The 19,871-nt window shown below is 43.8% G+C and overlaps 2 protein-coding genes across 3 annotated transcripts in view; one reads left to right on the forward strand and one right to left on the reverse strand.

Annotated features, from left to right (window-relative positions):
* The window catches only part of LOC106572120 (syntaphilin), a 42,982-nt gene extending 37,525 nt beyond the window's left edge, over window positions 1-5,457 (forward strand). For both annotated transcript variants that reach the window (XM_045696062.1, XM_014145974.2), the window contains exon 6: window positions 40-5,457. In XM_045696062.1, coding sequence (XP_045552018.1) covers window positions 40-1,771 — 1,732 coding nt within the window. In that variant the 3' untranslated portion in view covers window positions 1,772-5,457. The remainder of the gene's footprint in view (window positions 1-39) is intronic.
* Window positions 5,458-5,852: 395 nt separating this feature from the next.
* LOC106572119 (syntenin-1) lies at window positions 5,853-19,413 on the reverse strand. The gene is made up of 9 exons (XM_014145972.2): window positions 19,179-19,413; window positions 14,560-14,611; window positions 13,970-14,063; window positions 11,917-12,017; window positions 9,939-10,103; window positions 8,379-8,554; window positions 7,036-7,207; window positions 6,849-6,940; window positions 5,853-6,733 (listed from the first exon to the last, which is right to left on the reverse strand). The coding sequence occupies exons 2-9, from the start codon at window positions 14,608-14,610 to the stop codon at window positions 6,679-6,681; spliced, it is 906 nt and encodes a 301-aa protein (XP_014001447.1). The 5' UTR covers window position 14,611; window positions 19,179-19,413; the 3' UTR covers window positions 5,853-6,678.
* Window positions 19,414-19,871: the final 458 nt, after the last annotated feature.

The following is a 19,871-nucleotide window of genomic DNA, read 5'->3' on the forward strand; positions in this document are numbered from 1 at the left end:
CTTGTTCACTCGTTCCTCCTTCTCCTCTGTCTGTCTCAGGGACTCTGAGATCGATGCGTTGAAGACCCAGCTGTGTCGGATGCAGGAGGACTGGGTTGAAGAGGAGTGTCACCGCGTGGAGGCCCAGCTGGCTCTGAAAGAGGCGCGCAGGGAGATCCAGCAGCTCAAGGAAGTGGTGGACGTAGTGCGCACCAACCTCAGCTCCAGTGACTCCACCGACACCGGTGTCCAGAAATACTTCCAGGACATCAACGTCCAGAACCACAAGCTGGAGACCCTGCTGCTCAGCATGGAGCTGGCTCAGAACGGGGTGGCCAAGGAGCAGGAGGCTGCTGCAGCAAGAGGAGTGGCAGGGGGTTCTCGGGCTGGGAGGCCTGGGACTGCGGGATCATGGCCTGGGAGTAGTCCCGCTGCATCAGGGACTGGAGGGGGTGGCTCCAAGAGTCTGTGTGGGTCCTGTGACGGCTCCCCCGCCCGTTCTCTGACCCATAGTTCTACCTACACCAAGCTGAGCGACAATGCGCTGGGGGATAAGAACGGGAATGGCCTGTCAGGGGAGGAGAACCATGACAGCGGCTTTGTGTGCTGTGGGGAGAGTCGCAGTCACAGTGCAGCAAGCAGTCACAGGGCAGACTTACTCCTGGAGGCAGCATTCCTATCTGAGGAGACAGCCTCACTGCTCAGCACCTACTCCCACCTGCCACACTCCTCCACCTACGAGAAGCTGTGCACCGGGCAGGACAGGGTGGTGCCCCTGCGCTGTGCCATGGGTGGGGCGGGCAGCACCAACCACTCCTGTCTGTCCCACCACCACCTTTACCTGCACCACCTCAGGGAGCAGGCCGTCCAGACAGAGAGCTGCCCCGTCCCGGTGGGGTTGGGCTACGCCTCTGACCTGGACACCATCGCCGAGCGCACCTTCCGCTCTCAGGCCTGCAGCCCCACCTCCACCTGGGTCTCAGACGAGGGAGAGGACCTGGACTCGGTTACCATGACGTCAGTCACCATGACAACCCTCACAGCTACAACAGCTGAGCCCGCTCCTGGTACTCCTTTACCCTGCTCTGCCTCTGTCTCCTGTGCAGTGGATATGGCCTCCCTATCAGTGAAGGAGGATGGGAAGATGGTGGGAGAGTTGGAGAGGCATATAGAGGTAGTGGGGGAGGGCGCAGTGGGGATGGTAGAGGTAGGCAAGCAGCAGGAGGAGGAGGAGGTGGGGTTGGTACAGTTGTGTAAGCAGGAGGAGGTAAAGGTGCTGGGGTTGGTGGGGGATGGGAAGCCAGGGGAGGTCAGGGAGTTAGATCTATATAATCAGAGGGAGGAGGTTTTGGAGGTGAAGAATCAGAGAGAGATTGAGGAGGTGAGGTCAGTGGAGGTGGAGGAGCGGCCCCACACCTCCCAGCCCAGGAGCAGCTCACTACAGGAGATAGCTGGGGTGACAGTGGTGGAGGTTGATGATGATGAAGAGGCTGAGGTTCAGGGAGCAGTAGGGGGAGCAGAGGAGTCTACCTCTTCTGAGTCTGGACCCGCAGTGAAGAGCTACTGGAGCCGCCACTTCCTGGTGGACCTGCTGGCAGTGGCAGTGCCCGTGGTGCCCACGGTGGCATGGCTGTGCCAGGGAGCACGGCGCGATGGACTGCCAATTTACCACTTTGGCTCACTGCTGCGTGGCTGCTGCACAGTGGCCCTCTCCTCCCTGCGCAGGGGCGGGGGAGTCAGGCACTACCCCGTGGGCACGGGTGGGGGAGCCATGGGGGGCACAGAGATCTGAGAAAGGCCCCATGACACCCTGGGAACTGCACACACACAGCACTACCCTCTCTGGTCCTGGGTCCTGGGTTTGTCCTCCACCTGAAGTACTGGGTAAAGAAAAGAGGGGAGCAATGATTTTGAATAAATTATTCTGAAGACAGGACAGCCCCAGCAAACCGTATAACCCTCTCCGGTGGTGGCCTCTTCCACCTCTTCTGCTAGACTGAGAAGGGACACCAGGATGTGGTGAACTGACACGAAATGGTGGAACTGAACGATTCAATGGATACTGAATGACCTGAGTGTGACTGATGGTGATTGTAACCACTCTCTCTTGTGTGCAGGGAGACTGAAAGGTCTGTCCGTCACTGTGGCTCTCTTTATTGGTCCAGTTCCATTTTGACTCGTGTGTAAGTATGTGTGTGATCACACGACATGTGTGTTGTGAGTGTGCAGCATGCGTGTTCTTCTCTGTGTTGTATTGCGTTGTGTAGCCAAAGCACCTAGATGTCTGGAGGCAATCGTAGCCATGGTTGTGCAGACGTTGGTATGCTCATTTACGAGTGAATGACTGGAGTCTTGACACATGGCAGTTGCCCCCTAAAGGTACCAGGCAAGCTGCTGCTGTACATTTCTGCTTCCTGTCACTGGTGTCCTAGATTAACAATCACTCTTGTAGCATTAAGTCCATGTCCATTGTCCAAGAGTTAGTCATTCCAGATCCATGAACCAGAAACATCTCAAGAAGGAAGCAAATAGAGATATAATAATTGAAACTAAGTTTATTTTTCTTTCAACAATAGGGAAGGGATTATGGACTTTGAGGATTGTGATGGCAATTTGTTGTTATTGGGGTGTTTGCAGTGTTATGCCTGAGTTGGAAGAATCTGAGTGTCTTATTGTTTTGGACTGTAATAGATGTAAAGTCATTGATGTGAAATAGTTGAAAGACTGAGCAAGCAGACTGTACTGTAATGTTTTAATATAAGTCTTTGTTAGCGATTTATGAGCCAAACAAGGGCTAACTGATGTCCACAAGATTGTGATGCAACCAACAAGAACAGTCCTTTGAGTTGAAGTATATTGAGTTCTTTAGAGAAGAAACAGGATAGATCTTATTTCTTTAGTAATGTATTAACAATGTTTTGCACTATTATTCACTTTATGAGGTTAAGCAATTACTTGAAGTCAAGTTTGTGTGTTTCCAAAGTCGAAAGCGGCCACAGTTTTGCTTCTGAGGGTTTTTTGTGTTCAATATACTTTCTAACAGATATAGCTGTATAATGGAATATGTTTCAAAGTAAAGGTGCCATTTTCCTTTGAACACTGAAAACTGTTGCCTTCCGTCCATAACTTTATTTTCCTGTGCACAGTGTTTTAGCCATAGGGAATATCCTTCTCAAAATGTTTTGCTGCTTTCTGGAATGTGCATTTGTGGTGTTGTTTCTCTATTCCTCTTCATTTCTGCTGCTTGACAATCCCTTCTGTGCGTGTTTTTGCTCATTTAACCTCTTCACGATGACTTCCAGCACCTATGAATAGTGAAACACACGAGCAGCACTGACAAAATAGATTGACTGGTGAATTAATGAAATGCTTGGAGTTGTCTTACACACCTTTCACTGTTGTCATGTGCTTTAGATTTTAACACTTTCCACAACCCTGTTGGAATTTCTAATGTGTCTTGATATTGTGCGTTGCTGTAGTTCGTCCCCTTCATGTTTCATCATCGTGACCTGTGAATGGTCCCCCTGCCGTTTGTAAAACCTGCTTGGTGTAAGTGGTGAGGAAGCCTCTGCATTTTTAAATTAAAAGCCATACTCCTTCCTGTAAGGTGAATGTGTTTGAGAATGTCTCTAGCAGAAACACAATGATGAAAATAGTGTGAATGATACTCATATTGATATGCATTTATAGATGACTCACCTGAAGTCTCCGCAACCCCCCCCCGGAGTGTTTGTGGCAGACTATTTCTGATGTTTTGGCCAATAATTGGAAAAACATCTGATCTGTTTGGTCAAATTACAAATTAGTGGCAATTTATCAGAATTTGGCTACCTGTGTAAACAAAGCCATTGTGGGCTTGTTAAACCTGTACTGGACTATTTTGTATTTGTCAAGCAATTTCATTGGTGTTTTAACAGTAAAACAACACCCCTTCATTATGTACCTCTACGCACAACAAATCAAGCTTAACAGTAATGTGTGTGTCTGTGGTGTTAAGTGAATTACTAAAGGCTAACGGGTCATGCTTATGTTGTAGTTACCGTCTGCTAATTGCTTGTTATTGCCCCACGTCTTCGTATTTTCCTGAGTTTTGAAGCATAATTAGATTTCTGATGTTCTGGTCTTGCCACCATAGTACTTTAACAAGCCCAGCTCTCTCCATCGCACCACCAGATGCTTGATTTGATAATGCACTGCTATGACGTTAAAGTGTATCTGTCCTTTGACATTTTATTTTGGGATAATTCCCTTTCCCCACAGTGTACCGTTTTTGTGTGAAATGCTTTAAGCATCAACAAAGATGATCAGGGTGATGGGTTTATTTATAGCTCAAAAGAACTACCCAAATCACATTGGGAGTCATTGGACTTTGCGTTTGGACATACCTGTAGGTCATTGGAGCTTACATTAGGACATATCTATAGGTCATTGGAGCTTACGTTAGGACATACCTATAGGTCATTGGAGCTTACGTTAGGACATACCTGTAGGTCATTGGAGCTTACGTTAGGACATACCTGTAGGTCATTGGAGCTTACGTTAGGACATATCTGTAGGTCATTGGAGCTTACGTTAGGACATATCTGTAGGTCATTGGAGCTTACGTTAGGACATACCTGTAGGTCATTGGAGCTTACGTTAGGACATACCTGTAGGTCATTGGAGCTTACGTTAGGACATACCTGTAGGTCATTGGAGCTTACGTTAGGACATATCTGTAGGTCATTGGAGCTTACGTTAGGACATATCTATAGGTCATTGGCGCTGACGTTAGGAGATACCTGTAGGTCATTGGACCTCGCATTTGGACATACCTGTAGGTCATTGCTATATATATATAGCACTTAATGTTGATAAAGCGGTAGTCTAGAGTGTTTTGTTTGGAAAGCAGTGTTTTAACAGGGTTGTTACTGTATCCTACATCCATGTCACTCATCTTTATTTTACAATGTGATTGGAATGTGATATTAGTACCTCAGAAATATTGTTTTTTATACATTCAGTCCAAGGAGACCTGGTGCACTGTATTGTTGGTCTGAGATAGGTTGTCAGTGTACAGTACATGTGCATTAATGTGGGATGTGTGAGGATATAGTCATGTGATATTGTGTGGGTTTCTCTGGGATATACAGTACAATCTTGGTGGAAATCATGACGTTTTCTCTTTGAGGGTATTGTATTGAATGTGCAGTATCATATTTTTTGTTTTTCCTTTGTCTAATTGTCAGATTATTTGTTGTATGTAAAGGGATCTATATCAGAGACATTTTTACCTGAAGGACATTTTCCCTCCTAAATGCCTTGTATGGGGGATCAAGTAGCCATCATTATTAATAGCTATAGATCAATTATCTTAATGGCAATAGTGTGTACAGTGCAGTCATCACTGTTCATGAGTACAGATGCATTTTCACTCCCACCATACTGTATAAAGCAAAACCAAAAGCCCCCATATTAAACCGCATGATGTAAAACTGACTCCTTTTTGTGTCTCTGTTCAATTATCCATCAAGTACTTTCAAATGTTTTCACTAAATGGAGGTAATTTAACCAAATTGTCATAAAATGAGTTTCAGGTTTTTGTTGAGTCTCATGGGCATTCCACTATTGTGTTCTGGCAGCCTTTAAAGCATAATGTCACCTGTTGAGAAAGTATGAAACCTGATATGAAGGAATGTGGCCCGAGTCCATCCATACTTTAGAGCAATACTGCCAAGATTACCTAAGCACTATGGCTGGTTATTAAGTTGGCCTTTGTACAATTAAGTGATTTAATCCCTCCAATAATCCAGATGAGTGTTCTAAACTAGAGTAGACAGTTGATATGGTGAAGGATATATCCTCTGTGAGTAAAGGGAGGGCACACACACTGATATAGCAGAATGAATGAACAGAAGGATTATTTATTTGTTTTACAGTTATTTTGTATATAAACTTTTAGATTCTAGCATTCAGAATGAAGGCTGTGTGATTTATCAAAGATTACAAAAACAACGCAACCAAACATTCAGAGAAACTCCGCGCTTTCAGCCTCGCCGTGCACATCAATCACGGAACATATGCACTAAACATGATTGAACCCTAGATGCGTTTTCTTTTGTTGATTACTTTGTGCATTAAACAAATCAATTCCCAGAGTTAACTTCTCCATACTTGTTGACATATTTCCTAGTTCATTTTGACTCCACTTGAACAATAACAAAACACTGAAATGGTTAGAGGAAAGACTACCTCTAACAGGAAGTGGAAAGTGCACTTAGTGGATCCGCCCAGCGTAATATCCCAGCTGCATAGGGGAACAGGGTTATGATCAACAACCATGGGGGTCATTGGCTTTTACAGCATTTTGACAAAAAGGGTGAAAGTTCGAGCCAATGATCCATTTCCATGCTATATTTGAGGAAGCTCTGGACTCGTGGTAACATTCATGTCTTTAAAATAAAAGGTGTACTCAATGCAATGCCACATACATAATGTAATACTTGACTACAAGAATTATATAAAAAGATGAAATGTAAATATAGACAGAGGGATGAAGTAGAAAAGGAACTACATTGAATAACTATTGTTACAATGAAGGTGATTGTGATACAAGAGGTTTTTTAGAAAGAGAAAGAACCCCATTGGACATTTAGGGGCCCAATGGGAACTCTGGACATTGTAGGCATCCAGCAGGAGAACGTGGTCACGTTCTGGTCCTCACACCTCTGGCACAGAGTGGTCCATGGCTGATCGCAGGAGACCGCTGGACATTCTAAAAACATTAAACACATTCTATTAATCTAAATGACTAAGTATTTTACCAGCGTTACTGATCGGAGGAAACAGTGTAATGCTATTCCTTAGACACTCAGCTCCTGACTGGTTACCTCTTGATCATGTGTTCGTAGATGAACTTGGGCATGATGGTGATGGTCATGGCTGTAGGGGAGGTGGTCAGGATGTCCTTGATCTGAGCGTCCTGCACATAAACAGAGTATTAGCATACATTAGACAATTTTGACACATTCATCGTTACGGAGAAGTCTCCGTCAACAGTTACAAGTCAAAACTCACCTTGAGGCCGATAACATTCTGGCCGTTGATCTCACAGATGTAGTGGTCGGTCAGAAGGCCATTGCGAGCGGCCGAACCATCCTTGACCAGCGAAGTGATGTTGCCCGACTTGAAGATGAACCCAACGTGACCCGAGCTGTCTTTGTGCATGGTGATAGTACGCTGGAACGGCCTGAAGTCAGACCACAAACAAAGACAAATTAGGTGCTCAATGAAGGGCACTTAATAGTAGTGCAGTCCACTTCCTCCTAAAATCTCTCAAATGAATTAGGGTTGGTAGTGGCCTAAAGCTGCTTTTCTATCAAGGCCCATTCTTTTATTTTCCTGCTTTAGACTTTTGGCCTGTTTTTTTTTTACCATGTCCTTTGATCAGAATGATCTTTTGAGAAACTGCATACAAATTAGCCTAACAGCAAAAAAGTACATCAAGTGTGGTGATATGTCCAGCAGGAGGAGCCAGAGCTACAGTCAGATTTTCATAGAGCAACTAAGGACATTTTACACTCCATCTCCTCATCTTTTAGCATTCCCCCTAATGGCCAGACATACTGATAAACAGCAAAACCCCATGATATAATCCAGGAAACTGATCAAACTGGACTACACTGGTTCCTCTCTGGAGGTCTGCCTTGATTCCTGCTTTCTAGGGAGTTGTTCCTAGTCATTGTGCTGCTGTTTCGGTGTTCAGACCGAGTATCTGTAAAGCACTTTGTGTCAACTGCTGATGTAAAAAGGGCTTTATAAAATACATTTGATTGATAAAAAATGTTGGTCGTCATTCATTTGGTATTTATTAGGATCCCCATTAGCCGCTGCTACTCTTTCTTCTTCCATGAAACATGACATAATACTTAGTGCAGAACATTATTAGTCAAGGACTGAAATACATACATTTAAAACGTCACACATAGCCTGCATATCAGTACATACACACAATATCTAGGTCTAATACATAGTACAGTGCAAATTATAATACAAGATGTCTCTTCACAGTCCACTTTGTGCAGTAAGGTGTTCTTTTATCCGTTTTCTTTTTTTTACTGGTTTTATTGCTAGATTGAGTTACCCGGGGTGGCAGAGAGTTCCATGTAGTTAATACAGACCTGGGGACTGTGAAGACACCTCTGGTTGCATGCCTTGTGTTGTACCGATGAGTGTTCAAACTGTGTGCCAACTGATTGAACAGACAGTTCGGTACCTTCAACACATCAATACTATGCACAAAGACCAATAGTGATGCAGTCAATATCTCAACTTTGACCCAAGAGAGACTGACATGCATGTTACTGACACTTTCCCTCCGTCTACATCTAAGTGCAACATGTGCTGCTTCATCTCCTTACCTGTCCCGGACGATGAGCTCGATGCGGGTCTCGGCCGCAGCCTTCAGGACTTTGTGGGCCTTGTCCAGGCTCCAGCCAGCACAGTTCTGCCCATTGATCTGGAGGACCTGGTCCCCGAAGCGCAGACCCCCCAGGGCGGCCGGGGAGTTGGCTTGAACCAACTGGATAAACACGCCCTGAGGAGGAGAGGAAATACAACATGTTCCACTGGAGTCATCATGAACACACTGCATAGTCTCCCCTGCTGGAATAACAGATTCCCCTTAGGTCTGCAGTGGAAATTAGATACAGCGCATTCGTAAAGAATTCAGACCCCTTCCCTTTATTCACATTTTGTTACGTTACAGCCTTAATCAAAAATGTATTAAATAAAAATTCCCTCAATCTATACACAATATCCCATCCTGACAAAGCGAAAACCGGTTTAGACATTTTAGCAAATGTATTTAAAATAAATCAAAAATACATTTGTATTCAGACCATTTGCTATGAAACTCGAAATTGAGCTCAGGTGCATCCTGTTTCCATTGATCATCCTTGAGATGTTTCTACAATTTGATTGAAGTCCACCTGTGGTAAATTCAAATGATTGGACATGATTTGGAAAGGCACACACCTGTCAATGTAAGGTCCCACAGTTGACAGTGCCTTGTCAGAGAAAAAACAAAGCCATGAGGTCAAAGGAATTGTGTCGAGGCACAGATCTGGGGAAGGGTACCAAAAGAATTCTGCAGCATTGAAGGTCCCCAAGAACACAGTGGCCTTCATCATTCTTAAATGGAAGAAGTTTGGAACCACCAAGACTCTTCCTAGAGCTGGCCGCCCAGTCAAACTGAGCAATCGGGCGAGAAGGGCCTTGGTCAGGGAGGTGACCAAGAATCAGATGGTCACTCTAACAGAGCTCCTCTGTGGAGATGGGAGAACCTTCCAGAAGGACAACCATCTGCAGCACTCCACCAATCAGGCCTTTATGAGAGTGGCCAAACGTAAGCCACTCCTCAGTAAAAGGAACATGACAGCCCGCTTGGAGTTTGCCAAAAGGCACCTAAAGGACTCTAAGACCATGATAAACAAGATTCTCTGGTCTGATGAAACCAAGATTGAACTCTTTGGGAGAAACTCCCCAAATATAGGTGTGCCAAGCTTGTAGCGTCATACCCAAGAAGACTTGAGGCTGTAATCACTGCCAAAGCTACTCCAACAAAGTACTGAGTAAAGGGTGTGAATACTTACGTAAATATTTTCTAAAAACCTGTTTTTGCTTTGTCATTATGGGGTATTGTGTGTAGATTGATGAGGGAAGAAAACAATTTAATACATTTTAGAATAAGGCTGTATCGTAACAAAATGTGGACAAAGTCAAAGGGTCTGAATACTTTCCAAATGCACTGTACATTTATATAGGCTAGACTGCTTATTTAATAAATATTCAGCGATGCTTTAGGGGGGGGATTTAAGTTTCTTTAGAACAAGTGCCTGCGCCCCAGATATAGACTGGCCTGAGGATAGATAACCCTAAGCTTTAGTGTTGTGGTAAGTAAGGCTATCATGATGACTCACATTGTCGATGGCCCTCAGCCTCAGGCCGACCTTCTTATCCTGGTCCTTACAGAGGATGATCTCACGCAGGCCGGGTCGGATCTCTGCCCTCCTGATCCCCACGTCTGACCCAGTCACAGGACTCACCATGCCACCGATGCCCATGCCTGAGGGCACTGCCACCTGCTGTAGAGGGAGGGGAAAGAGACGGGCAGATAAAATTGAGAGAGAGGGCAGAGATTGGAAGAGAGATGGCAGGGGTGGAATTGAATGCTACATTAATAAGCAGTTGGAGATGGAATGGAATGTCCATGGGAGGAGGTATACTGAACAAAAATATAAAAACGCAACCCAACAAATTTACACGATTTTACTGAGTTAGAGTTCATGTAAGAAAATCTGTCAATTGAAATAAATTAATTAGGCCCTAATCTATGGATTTCACATGACTGGGAATACAGATATGCATCTGTTGATCACAGATACCTTACAAAAACAAGGTAGGGGAGTTGATCAGAAAAACAGTCACCGCCACCATGGGGAATTCTGTTCACAACGTTGACATCAGCAAATCGCTCGCCCACACAACGCCATACACGTGGTCTGCGGTTGTGGTCTGAGGCCGGTTGGACATGGTGCCAAATTCTCTAAAACGACGTTGGTAGAGAAATTAACATGAAATTCTCTGGCAACAGCTCTGGTGGACATTCCTCCAGTCAGCATGCCAATTGCACTCTCCCTCAAAACTTGAGACATCTGTAGCATTGTGTTGTGTGAAAAAACATTTTAGAGTGGCCTTTTATTGTCCCCAGCACAAGGTGCACCTGTGTAATAATCATGCATTTTAATCTGCTTGTTGATATGCCACACCTGTCAAGTGGATGGATTATCTTGGCCAAGGAGAAATGCTAATTAACAGGGAGGTAAACTCAATGTAAATGTTGTGCACAACATTTGAGAGAAATAAGCTTGGTGTGCATATGGAACATTTTGGGGCTCTTTTATTCAGCTCACGAAACATGGGACAAACACTTAACATGTTGCATTTATATTTTTGTTCAGTGTAGATTCAATTCCCAGCATCACCTGGAAAACTTCCACTTGCTAAGCCAGGAGGCTTAGACCACCTAGAATTTAATAAAGATGATAAGACCTGCTTTTGACATTACTTTTTGTTCTCTCACTCATATGTTAGAAGACTAAATCTGCATTGTTTATTTGGCATTTTCTTGAATCTTCTTTTTGGTGTTCTAAAGTGAATGAGAGAACTAAATGTGAGTGGACATAATACAGGGCATTATGAGAGCTCACACACACTGGCCTACACACTGAGGGGGAGCAGAGGCCTCACATACACCCACTCACACTCCAGGCTGCTGCTGAGTGAGTCAGTGGTGCTCTTGGAACACAGTGCTACACAGCACTCTGGTTTCTAAAGAGTCTATGACTCAGCCTCATAGCGCCTTCAAAATCAATGTCCCTCCTGCCTCCCCCTCATCTCCCCAAAAAACTAGGCTACACGTCTCATTCTTGTACAACTCTTGACAAAATATGTAAGGGGGGGGGGAAATCGTACCATACAGCTCTTGTTGAAGCCTTGTGGTTTGCATTTACTAACTACATCCGTTGAATTACTAGCTGCACTTCCGAATACCCTTTTGAATGCAACCTATTCTGTGACGCGGAGGAAGCTTCAGTCAGGACCGTGCTGTCTTCACTAGAGACTAACAGGATGTGTTGTGTGAGCTGGCCTGATGGCACTGAGGTCTTCTGTCTGACATCTAAGCATCAGATAGAAGCAATAGATATAGACCTTACAAAATATTCAGGCATCCACAGACAACTCCTCTTAACCCTCACTCAGCCAATGAGGAGAAAACACTTCTGACTTAGATCACCACTGACATCCTTCACACAAACACACCATCTGACATACACCAACAAGAGGCGGGCTCTCTCTCGTAGTGCTTGGTGGATTAAAACTACCCACAACACTTACATTGTCTGCCATGGGCAACAGGGCCATGTTCCTCTGCACCTCATCACTGTTGAGGCTCAGGCCCATGTACTCTCCCAGATCCTCCAGGTTAGGGTACAGGGCTAGAAGAGAACACATGAATACAATAATGCATTCGGACGATGCTAATTATGACTCCTGGCTGTGGCAAAAGTAAACAATGGATTAATGTGGATTTTGTCCTTATGTGCCTTCAGACAACTCAACGTCAGGGGAATTTGACTCAAATATACATTTTGCATTGACTATCCGCTTAAAATAAACATGCGATATTCAGAAGTCAACAAATCAGAACATAATACTGACAAAAAACATTACTGTATGTCTCTTCAGTCGGTGTGTGTTACAATATTTACATAATGAGCAATAAGACGCATTGAACGCTCATACATTGTGATGGGTGGGGTCCAGGGGAGTACATCATAGGTTGTATTCACAGTCACACTGACCACTAGAGCAGGGTTAGTCTTGAGCTGCTCTGGAGGAATGCTACTAATATCCTGGCTGCTGTGCTTTAGCACAGCTATCATTTCCTGACATGACTCCCTCTCTTCATGGCTCTGAAAGAAAAGGCTGTTTCCCTGTTCCACTTTTCTGGCAGGAGCAGGCTGGGCTGGAGTGCCCGCACTGCCGCTACCTCCCTCTCTCTCTCCAAACAAGGTGCATGAATAGAGGAGAAGTAGAGAGGAGATTCAGCAACTCTTGGAGGACAATGGAAGTAAATTAATAAAAATTCTTATTTATTAAGTAAAACCAACATGTTTTGGCTCTTGCCCTCAGAGTATTGCACTTGCCTAGTGAACAGGAGACCTGTGCTATGTCAAACCCACACACAGAGCACAGTGGGAAGGGTGGAAAGGAAAAGGACATGCATGCAAAAGGTACACAGATGCAAAGACATGGTAGACTGATATGATAAGACAGAGACAGTCAAACAGTACACAAGCAATAAACAAAAGTCATACTGGCTATAGGGCACTATTTTTGGTTCAAGCAAAGGAACACATGATTGACACACAGAGACCACCACCCACTCGGACCACAGATGCTGTATGTGAGAAGGATTTGCAGACAGTGATTCACCCAACCACCGCCTACACGCATCATTACAACCTCTTCCTATGAAGAGGGAGGGGAAGAGGGGGGGCAGGAGTGGGAGCTGTAGTCCAGTGATTATGCCAGGGCCATTTCCTTCACCTTCTTTCCGGTCTGTCCCCTTCAGGCCTAAGAAAAAAACACCCCTTCCCCCTCCTCAGCCCTGCTGCTAGGCCAGCCTTCTCCATGGCAACCCTAAACTAGCTCCACTGGAAGAAAACAAAAGCCCAGAGGACATCCCATCCTGAGAGAGAACTGGAGAGAGAGAGCAAGAGTGAAAGAGGAGAACAAGTGGAAAAAGAGCAGAAACACATTTTCCTCCCCCTGGGCCCCCTTGTCCATCTTCTAGTTTCCTTTTATCTTGTACTTCTGCATCCTCCTCCCCCAATCGGACTCCGTGCATTGAGGGAGTGCTCACTGTGGTCTCCCTGCCCATTTCACCCTCACTCAAAGACCCTGAGGCTGAGAGGAGAGTGAGAGCCACGGAGTAGGAGCTGAGGGAAATGACATTCACTCCCCTGGTAGGCCCAAGATCCCATCTCACTCCCATCCTTTCTCTATGCATTTATCTATCTCCCCTCAATACCACAAAACACGATAGAGCAGGCAGGAATTTACCCTCTAAGAATAGACTGATTCAGGGAAGACCGCCAACAGAGACAAAGATGGAGAGGGGAAACCAAGTGACAAAATGAAGAGTAGAGAGAAAGTGAGAGATCAGGGCCCGTGTTCACAAAGCATCTCCGAGTGCTGATCTAGGATCAAGTCCCGCTCTTATTATGATTGAAAAGACAAAACAGATGCTAAATAAGCACTCCTACTCTGAGATGCTTTGTGAATACGGGTCCTGGTCTGCAGGAAGGCAACGAACAGGGAATCTATAAAATATGCTATGTGATCTTTAACATGTGATACAGGCCTCACAGAGCCAGGGACCTACTTGTTGATGGCATCCCCAGGCCAGCAGCCTGTGGCTGGTAGGTCCCCTCAGCGATGGCTGGGGTAGCAGTGGTATGGGCAAATTGAGCTTGGGCCTAGGGAGAAAGACAGTAGAGCAGTGTATTAAGTTGTCATACTGAAACTCAATACAACTCTTACAGTATAAGAGGACTTCTCTCCCAGGTATCTATATACACACACAAAATACCATTAAGCTAGCACATACAAATCTTTGTAAGAACAGCCACTTCATTCTTCTTGGAAGTGAAAAAACAGGAAAGGTAATAACGTTGTCACACCTTACAATAATATGCAGCTGGACTTTTATCCATTACAACATTTATTTGGAAGACAAAACGTCACTAGAGAGTGTAATGGACCCTAGAACACTTTGGCGTAAGCTTCAGAGTACTGCTCCAATTTGTCTTCCTCTCTTTTTAACAAAGAGCAAGGCCGATTTCATTTAAATGTTTATTTTGGTTTTTGCTAGCTTCACTGTTATCAGGAAGAGTACTTGATCAGCTGAGAGGAGCTCAGAATAGCCTACTTCAAAATGGTTGAATATTCTGTCTGATACTTGGTTTGCCTTACCTTCATGACCTTGTCCACCTTAAGATCCTCGAGAGATGGATACAGCGACATTCTGTGGGGGAAAAAACAAAAGAAACCGTTTAAGTGTTGGCATGTGAGGAGTAAAAACTGCATCAATACAAATGGGATCTCACCCATCAACTGCTAACCTTTGATGAGAATCAATAGCTGAAATTTAGGGTGAGGACAGGTGCAGAGGGGGAAAGCGTATTTGAGATAACAGCCCGATGGAGTCTCGACCACACAGACAGCATGTTGGAGGGCACAGCAGTTGGTCTGTCTGTCGATAGACCGTGACCATACACAGCTCTGACCATGTGACAGACATGGAATGGCATTGGGACTCCAGAACCATAAAGCTCTTAATGAGATTCCTGTTTTTCAATTAAGTGTTTCACCACTAATCCACCATGATCCGTTTCTGCCCATCCAGCACCCTTCCTTCCTTCATCCATTTATCATTGCACATCCTTTCATTATTGTGAGATGAAAGAGAAAGGTAGCTAATGGCAACAGAAAGATGTGATGTAGGCTAAGGAGTAGGTGGGTGGTCAGAAACCTCACAGCCTACAAGACCAAACAAACAAGTCAGAGAAACCCTTATCCACATAGGCTGGGCTAGTTCTAGAACTAACCATTTACAAACTGACTGTAGCCTATAGGCTAAGGCTAAAGCTTACAGTCAAAACATACACAGCAGGCAGAATGTGTCATCGTTCACACACAGCCATCCCTCAGGCACTTCATTGGTTATAAACACATGTTATGCAAGCCTCAACCTGCTTTCTGCTTTGTCCCCACTGAACGAGCACACAGCCAAAATATCTCAATGAGCCGCGTTTGATCTTTGGTCGTCTACTATCAAGAAAAAAACATTGACGGGCATAAAAAAAAAAGTTGATAGCAACCGTACTAAAACCAAGAAAGGTAAACTGAAACCTATTAGCAAACACTGAAAAAATATGAGGAAGCTTGTTGTGGTATCTGCTTGGTATGACTGGCCTGATATGTATGGTCTGTGATGCAACATACTGAGTGTGAATAAAGACAAGTACTTGCGCTCTCAAAGCTGGAAAACAAAAAACACAGAAATGATCATGGAAAACTACCATCACATGGCTGAGGAAGACAGAGCAAAACTAATAGATCTAGGCCTAATTGAATAGCAAGGGGAACAGGATGACATTGCAAATTCCCTTTCACTGGAAGTGGTACAGCCAGAGGTAATGAGCAACTAAGAGCTCACTTATATTACACTCATTAGAAAGAAAGGGAAAGGTGGGACATGAAAAACAGAGAAAGAGGGAATGACATCACAACTGAGAACACACTTTCAGTATACAGAGTAAATAGAGATCAGCTGTAGCACAGGGCACAGCAGAAACTCAAAACCTGAGTTTAAAGTAGATACCATGCCCAAGAGTGTGAGCCCTGTCACTTATGAATGACTAATCATCATGCAATTCAACACACACACCTTGCCTTTACGGACAAAGGCTTAACGCTGGACCAATTGTGCGACGCCCTATGGGACTCCCAATCACGGCCTGATGTGATACAGCCTGGATTCGAACAAGTGTCTTCCGACCCCTCCAGTCTCAGCCTCCAGTATTTATGCTGCAATAGTTTGTGTCGGGGGGGGGGCTAGGGTCAGTCTGTCATATCTGCAGTATTTCTCCTGTCTTATCCGGTGTCCTGTGTGAATTAAAGTATTCTCTCACTCTCTCTGAGGACCTGAGCCCTAGGACCATGCCTCAGGAGTACCTGGCCTGATGACTCCTTGCTGTCCCAGTCCACCTGGTCGTGCTGCTGCTCCAGTTTCAACTGTTCAGCCTTCGGCTATGGAACCCTGACCTGTTCACCGGACGTGCTACCTTGTCTAGAGACAGCAGGAGCGGTAGAGATACTCTGAATGATCGGCTATGAAAAGCAACAGACATTTACTCCTGAGGTGCTGACCTGTTGCACCCTCTACAACCACTGATAATTATTTGACCCTGCTGGTCATCTAAGAACATTTGAACATCTTGGCCATATTCTGTTATAATCTCCACCTGGCACAGCCAGAAGAAGACTGGCCCCCCCTCGTAGCCTGGTTCCTCTCTAGGTTTCTTCCTAGGTTCCAGCCTTTCTAGGGAGTTTTTCCTAGCCACCGTGCTTCTACACCGGCATTGCTTGCTGTTTGGGGTTTTAGGCTGGGTTTCTGTAAAGCATTTTGTGACATCAGCTGATGTAAAAAGGGCTTCATAAATACATTTGATTGATTCACTATTGTGCTTTTCTGATGAAGGTGTTGGTGTATGCGTACATTGAACAACTTATTTTTTAGAATATGGTTGAGAAAGGAAAAGTCCAAAAAGTGCTGTTCCTTTGTCACTTTTCTATTACTGACAGTGATACCATCTTTTGTGAAAAGATCACAAGATCTGCTGTATGCTAGGAACAGGAAATAGGAACAATGATACACTTACCATGACCACAGATCACACACACACGACTAAATGAAAAAAACTATACAACACACAGCTTACTTAGAAGGAAAAAAAACACTCCTACACGTGTATAAACCCTATCCCACAACATTGATGCAAATTACACTTACTCCTACATGCATAACACTGCCAAATGAATACAACCAAATCCTTGTTCCGCTAAAAGACCATCATACAAAACAACCACACACTTGTGAAAAGACATAGCCCTACTAACTAGTTGACACTACTACACAGTAATACGGATAAAACTAAGCACAATAATGTGAACATTCAGCACAATCCCTGAGCCAATCTAAACATGCCGACCACAATCACATTACTGAGAAACTTCCCGCTCAGGCCCAGACTACACTACGCATCCCATTCACAGACCAGGGAGACAAACACTCCATTATGTCATTGAGCACCAAGGCACTTTCCAGGTTTTCATTTTAACTGTTCCTTTTATCTCCTTCACCATTCAGAAACATGGGCTGGGTTATTCCCGGGTAAGCTTGGAAAATAACATTACTTTCATCCTCAACTAGGAACTACAAGGTTTTTTTTTTTAGGACTGATGTGGGTGGAATTACTTATCAAGAATAGACTAACTTTAAGACTCAAATAGGGACACAAGGTGTGTGTCTTGAACAATGTGTTTCTGACAAAAATATCATGAGTGATGCAACTTCCGTCGCTATGTAGGAAATACCAACATCCATTTTTGTAAACTGGCTTTTGGTCTAGCCACTACCCCAATATGTCCATCAGCAGCAACAAACAGAGGGGCACATTTCAGCACTTCCTTGAGCCTGAAGAAATTGGCAAGATACACGAGGAATGGTATCCCCTTGGCAACGTATTCTGGTCTATTGACATAGTTGAGAAAGGGAGCTGTGGTAATCATGGCTAGAGAGAGCAGGGATGGTGGGGGAGGAGGAAAACTATGACAATGATCACAAGGTCTGTTATAACTTATGTTTGAACTGTGTTATGTCCAGTGCACCACTATGGCAGCACTCACCCTCTTTTTCAACCAGTATATACCAAGTTGTTTAAGATATAGGCCTAGCTGCCCATTCAAAATCTTCTTCAAAGTCCTACTGCACTATACCATAAACATATTAATAAACCTGTTTCAGTGCTGATCAGTGTCTAGAGGTTGACTGATATTATTCTAAAAATTAAGGTTGACATTGTCAAACTTGAACCTATTATTAACCACATTTTCCTAAGCCTGGTTACAGCTAGCTCTAGTTAGATCCCTGTAATATATGGGTATGTATGGGTATGTATTTAGAGTTGGGCCAATGCAGTTTCTGGATGATACATTTCAACATTCTATGGCAACCATGTTAGCTCCCCATTAACATCACATGGGGAATATTTAAACAATGCTATGCAACTGAATGTCTAGAACTTGAACAATATTCAACATTCTAAAATTTGGCCTAACTCTCTTAACGTTAAATATATGGCTCTGGAGCTAGGTTACAGCTGATAACATTTAACATTTAAGTGATAACGCTACACAGATCTCTAGTGTGACACTTTACATTCTCCAGAATGTGTCAAGAAATCAGATAATATCGTGAGTCAGGGGTATGAAACATTGAGTTGAACAGCTGTAAACAACGACAGTTATCGTTAGCTAACTAGCTAGTTATATAGTTTGTTAGCTAGCTAGTTAGCTACTTCACTGTCTAGGCTAACTTTAATAGCATTACTTAATATGACTAACAATTTGACACCATATGGACGGCACATATATTAGCTAGCTAGTTAGCAAACGTGGTTAGTTAGCTAACTGTTATATGCTAGCTAAACTATAGGACTTAATCAGCTAAGAAAACAAAGTCGTGGCTAAACGATAACTAGTAGTAACTAGCTAGGTTTGACAGCTAGCTAAATCAACGTATCAAGACAACATTCTTTGTTCGTCTAACCTTGGCTAACACATCGCTAGTGAACACTAACGTGGCTTCACCAATCACAACCTTGCTTCGATAACAGGTAAAGTTAGATAGGTAGCTAGCTATATTACACCTTATTCATGACTTAAATTCGATTAAAATTAACCTTACATTAGCTAGCTAAATTAGATACGCTAGCTAACGGGAGATGTGGTTGGAAATATTAACTCACCTTAAAAGTTTTGGTTGTCAATATATTAGAAAATCTCCGACTATAGTTCCAATACACTTCTCCTTTTCTGCTTCGTACTTTGGACGACACCACTGCTGCTGAGAAGTGATATTACTGAGCTATGGAGTGATAGTCTGAGTCACCTCACCGCTAATTTCCTGGTCGAGAAACGCAAGTCAATCACTTGTGACGTAAACCAATGACCGCCTAGCAGTTGCTGTTCACTTTGTCACAAGATTATTACTTCCTCAACGCATAGCTAGCTACATAATGCATGTAAAATGAATATCTTTGCAAGTACAGCATATTGAAATTGACAAATCTGGTGTGGTTATAGACAGAATATGTGCATTTAGTTAGCTCAGACAAGAACTATAAATGGGTGAAAAATATGGGCATAGGCTAGTAATCAGTGGTTAAGCAAAAATACATTGAAGTACTACTTAAGTAGTTTTTGGGGGGATCTGTACTTTACTATTTATATTTTTGGCAACATTAACTTTTACTCCACTATATTACTAAAGAATATATATACTTTTTACACCCATGTCTTTTCCCTGACACCCAAAAGTACATTTTGCATTTCGAACGCTTAGGCAGGACAGCAATATGGTCCAATTCACACACATATCAATATAACACATTGTCATCCCTACTGCCTCCAATCTGGCGGACTCACTTTACACAAATACT

This window comes from Salmo salar, chromosome ssa15 (assembly GCF_905237065.1).
Source record: "Salmo salar chromosome ssa15, Ssal_v3.1, whole genome shotgun sequence".
NCBI classification, from domain to species: Eukaryota; Metazoa; Chordata; class Actinopteri; order Salmoniformes; family Salmonidae; genus Salmo; species Salmo salar.

Excerpts from the sequence above, each read along its gene's own strand:
- LOC106572119 (XM_014145972.2), bottom strand. The coding sequence starts at position 14,610 with ATGTCGCTGTATCCATCTCTCGAGGATCTTAAGGTGGACAAGGTCATG. Across the intron at positions 6,941-7,035 it reads AGAATGTTATCGGCCTCAAG|GACGCTCAGATCAAGGACAT; the intron begins GTGAGTTTTGAC and ends GTTTATGTGCAG. Across the intron at positions 6,734-6,848 it reads TACGAACACATGATCAAGAG|AATGTCCAGCGGTCTCCTGC; the intron begins GTAACCAGTCAG and ends TAATGTTTTTAG.